General features: G+C 40.8%; 2 protein-coding genes across 2 annotated transcripts in view; one reads left to right on the forward strand and one right to left on the reverse strand.

The window, feature by feature from the left end:
• LOC21391397 overlaps positions 1–2,587 on the forward strand; it is a 2,918-nt gene extending 331 nt beyond the window's left edge. Inside the window, exons 2-4 of the mRNA XM_024161225.1 lie at positions 17–1,015; positions 1,256–1,313; positions 1,783–2,587. Coding sequence (XP_024016993.1) covers positions 17–1,015; positions 1,256–1,313; positions 1,783–1,962 — 1,237 coding nt within the window. The 3' untranslated portion in view covers positions 1,963–2,587. The remainder of the gene's footprint in view (positions 1–16; positions 1,016–1,255; positions 1,314–1,782) is intronic.
• A 51-nt stretch (positions 2,588–2,638) lies between these two features.
• On the reverse strand, positions 2,639–4,291 carry LOC21391398 (60S ribosomal protein L37a). The gene is made up of 5 exons (XM_024161229.1): positions 4,213–4,291; positions 3,361–3,400; positions 3,134–3,222; positions 2,939–3,021; positions 2,639–2,855 (listed from the first exon to the last, which is right to left on the reverse strand). The coding sequence occupies exons 1-5, from the start codon at positions 4,213–4,215 to the stop codon at positions 2,792–2,794; spliced, it is 279 nt and encodes a 92-aa protein (XP_024016997.1). The 5' UTR covers positions 4,216–4,291; the 3' UTR covers positions 2,639–2,791.
• Between the last annotated feature and the right edge of the window lie 264 nt (positions 4,292–4,555).

The following is a 4,555-nucleotide window of genomic DNA, read 5'->3' on the forward strand; positions in this document are numbered from 1 at the left end:
AACGCACCGGCGTCACTTCCGAATTCAACCCTAATCCCCACAACAACATCAACATCAGCAATCCCTTTTCCTCTGCGATTCCAATCCAAACCCTCAACAGCCACAACTTTCACCCCTTCTCTTCATCGCCGCCGTCGCCATCGCCGCAGCCGCCGCCGCAGCAATCTCAAGAACACTCTCTCGTGATCCCCCCGACGACGCCATACAAGCGTCCTCTTCCGAACCCTAACAATTCCTCTCCCCTCTCCAAATCCCCCACTCTCTACAAGCTCCGAAACGACGCCGTCCGCCGCGCCGCCGGGCCCACCTCCCTCTCCGCCAAGGCCGTCGTTTTCCGCCTCGTGCGGCGCGTCAACCGCCTCCGGCGCCTCGTAATCCTGGTCTCTCTTCCTTTCTTCTACTTCCTCGTCTCTCATCCCAGCCACTCGTTCCTCCTCGATTTTCTCTCCGCCTTCGCCTTCTCGGCCGCGCTTTTGCTCTCCCTCAACCTCGCCCTCCCTCGGCTCCCTTCGATACGGCTCTTCCTCTCCCGGTCTCTGCCGCTGAAGCTGATCTCTCCTTCCTCAATCTCCAGGCCTCCCTTGCCGGTCTTCTGGTCGATTGGGTCTCGCGCGGCCAGGGCGGAGAAGCGGCCCAACAGCAGCAGTGGGTGCTGGGTTCAGGTGTACCGAAACGGCGACGTTTACGAGGGAGAGTTCCACAAGGGGAAGTGCTCCGGGAGTGGAGTGTATTACTATTACATGAGTGGGAGATACGAAGGGGACTGGGTCGACGGGAAGTACGACGGTTACGGGGTCGAGACATGGGCGAGGGGAAGCCGATATCGCGGGCAGTACAGACAGGGACTGAGGCATGGATTTGGGGTGTACAGGTTCTACACGGGCGATGTTTATGCTGGGGAGTGGTCTAATGGGCAGAGCCACGGCTGCGGAGTTCACACGTGCGACGACGGGAGCCGTTATGTTGGGGAGTTCAAGTGGGGCGTCAAACACGGCCTTGGCCACTACCATTTCAGGTAACAAGGAATGTTGCTCGACATTTTCATACATATATGTATGTGTTTCTAATTTATGTCTTCTTCTTGTCTGTTGTTGTTGTTGTTCTAATATATATATATATATATATATATATATATATTGAAAATGTGTGCTTATTGGTCCTCCATGATAATTGGGTAGTTGATCTAGTGTAGGAGGTGTTTTTTCCATCAAGGGTAAAATAATTTTTCCATCTTTATAGCAAAGATTATATTTAGGTGGATTGCTATTCTTAATTCGCTCATGAAATTAGAAAAAGTTCTCAATGCAGTACAGGTACCCGTATTATTCGCGTATATATTCTTCATTATTGTGTGTAAACAACTTTTTCATGATGGTTGGCCGTTGGTGGTGAATAATAGTAATCGGAAGGAACCGATTATATATGCGAATCTGAGACAAATAGTTACCCCTGCAGTCACTTTTTAATGATGTATGATATGTAAAATGGGAATTATGAAACTTCAATTTCTCATTCTTGTGACAATATATATATATATATATATATATAATGGTCTTTGCATGCATCTCCAAAGAAGTTGTAAGATGATTAAGGAGGTGTTTTCCCCCTAAATTAGTCCTGCTGAGGAGGCAATGAATTTGGTGAAACATCGAATGACTGCCCTGGTTCTCTTCACTCTTCACACACACAAAACAAAAGCACGTATTCACATTTATTTATTTTATTTATTTTTATTAAGCAATAGTAAGTAAATGGGGTGTTCGTGTTGTGTCCTACCATCAGGAAGCAAGAAGAGCGGCAGAGAAAGCTTATGATGTGGCCAAGGTGGATGAAAGGGTCAACCGGGCTGTAGCCGCTGCAAACAGGGCGGCAAATGCGGCTAGAGTAGCAGCGGTAAAAGCCGTCCAGAAACAGATGCATCAAAATAGTAACAATGACAATATTCCAATTCCAGTCTTGTGAGACTCCTAACTGCACCTCATTCGTCAGAACTATTACATCTCATTCTGATGGCAACAACAACAAAAAAGAGAAAAAAAAAAAGGCGCTGGCTGCCTTTGGCAGTTTTTCCTTTCCGGAGTAGCCTTCATTCAGCTTTTCATGCTCCGTGCTTTATCTTCTCTTCTCTTTTGGCATCTTGCTTTGAGAGAGCTTCGGGTTCAATCTCAGTTGAAGTTTAGTAGAACTAAAGAGGGGTTTAAAATGTCAAATCTGTATTTCTTTTAGATGTATGTATACAACTCAGAAAAGAAAGAGCAACGAGTATGGCGTCCGCAAGTTTGAGATAGAAAGAAGAGAGGATGAAGAAGATAAATGGCGTCCATAAAGTAACTAATTTTTGTTTTTCTTCGATCCGATGTTTTGGTTCATTTTTGTAAAGATGAGTTTTAGATGTAAAATGTAAGAGAGCTGGTACCGTTTTTATGTGAATTGAATTGTTGCCATTTTACAGAAGTTGAATATTGTCGGAGAATAATGAGGATAACCAAATGCGTTATTTGGTCCCATTGGCTTAATAATGTAATAGATGGAAAATTGTAGGAAATGAGTCTTTTTGGAAGTAGAAACAGCATATTTGCTTTAGCTGGCATGGCACTCGTCGAGTCGTCGCTACGTGTATATATAGGATAGGCGTATGGAGTTGCAAATTCTTTTAGATGATGATTCTCGCTACCAAGTAGCAGCATTTTGTCACTCCTTAAACCATTGAACATTAAACTTGGTGTCAACAATATTATACAAGTATGAGACCTGAGGAGACATAATAAAAGACTAACAAAAAGCAAAACTTCTAGCTCTCTGTCTGCTCCCTGAGCCTCCTTATGGTGCTCCTAACTGTTACGGCACTCGCAGTACTGCCAAATTTGAAGACAGGCACGTAAGCAAAAAGCATATTTTACTACAAACTCAATATTATATTAAAAGCTAAGATACTAACTTCAGGGTGTAGGCGCCTCCAGCTTTAACTTTTCCACAATCTTTGCAGCCCCAAATCCCAACAGCCTTCCTCTTCACCGCATACTATATGAGTGTACCATTTGATGAACCAAAAGCCAAGTTTCATTCACAAACCAAACTCACAAAATTGATAGTAATAATGGGGGGAGGGGAAGCATGGCATTAGGCAACTTACCTTCCCGCAAAACTCGCAAAAAAACTTGCTGTGCTGACTGACTTCCATCTTTTTAATCTGCTTCCTCAAACTAGCACCATATCGGGTGCCTGAAGATTACGTAAATTTATTAGCATCAGCACTTTAACCCATTCTAACAATAAACCAAAATAAATGAGATTAAAAAAAAAAAAAAACAAAAAAAAAAAGATAAAAAAAAAAAAAAACGAAAACTATAACAAACACACCGTATTTCCCAACAATACCAGCCTTCTTTGTTCTCTTCGTCTGCAAGATATCCGAAATATAAAGTTAAATAACAAAATGACCAAAAGAAAATAGACTGCTGTTAGAAGTCCGAAAGCATTTTTTGCGTAAACCAAACACTCCAAACGCAATTTAGTACAATTTTGTGTATGATTATAAGAAAAATAATATATCGTTGGACGCAGTTCAGAAAAAGACTAGTGTGACAATTTAGTGGAACTCGTTAAAAAGATTCAAATTTTCATTCTCTGCCACAGAATTTTCGTTTTCCATAACACAAAATGTCCAGAAACATCAAACACGACTGCAATACATTAAATTTTTGACAAAATGTAGTTAAAAAGCACATCTACGCAGGCACAGGTTCATAAAAAGAGAACTTCTTTGTTGAGCACGAATTAAATATCCAGACAAGAAAAAATAAAGCCCAAAGTTAACAACAATAATCTCATTGTGAAGTCGAATAACCCACTTGTGCAATGTTCCATTCAAATTTCTACACAAAAATTGCTTCCCTCATCAAGAATGATCTTCTATTTCTATACAAGTTTTTTTGTTTTCCTATTATGAATTTAAAAAAAAAAATTCTGTTGCTAAACAATTTTAAACCCAGTTAGCATAGTAAAGAAGAACTTGTTAAAGTAAACAGTCCCCGAAGGAAGGAAGGAAGGAAGAAGATTGAGCTTCCAAATATAAATCCCAATAACAAGTTCTGGATCCACTACTTCAAGCATAATAATCATGTTCGATGAACAACAAATTTATCAAAACAAAACCTTAAACCCAAAACCCTAAACAAAAACAAGAAACAGCGAGAAGCACAAAAAGAGTACCATTTTGGGTGCGGGGATTCGGGGGAGCGAAAAACCCTAGAAATGGAGAACTCGCAAGCTTTGAGCGGCCAAAATGGAAGGAAACGTTTCAACACTACGGCTCATGGGCTGATGGCCCTTTGTAGTTCAAGCCTTAGGTGTGCTAGGCCCACTGTTGTAAGCCCAATGTTCATTTAGGAGGAATGAAACAAAGGGGAAAATATAATATTTTGATTAATATCTTTTTCAGTTAAATAATTTTATTAGTAAAAAATGTATTAATTAAGAATAAAAGATAAGAGTAAATTCAATATTTTTTTCAATTGTTGATGTGTTGTGTGTGCAAATTATAAGGGAGAAAAAT

The sequence above is a fragment of the Morus notabilis genome, unplaced genomic scaffold (genome assembly GCF_000414095.1).
Source record: "Morus notabilis unplaced genomic scaffold, ASM41409v2 Scaffold906, whole genome shotgun sequence".
Lineage (NCBI taxonomy): Eukaryota > Viridiplantae > Streptophyta > Magnoliopsida > Rosales > Moraceae > Morus > Morus notabilis.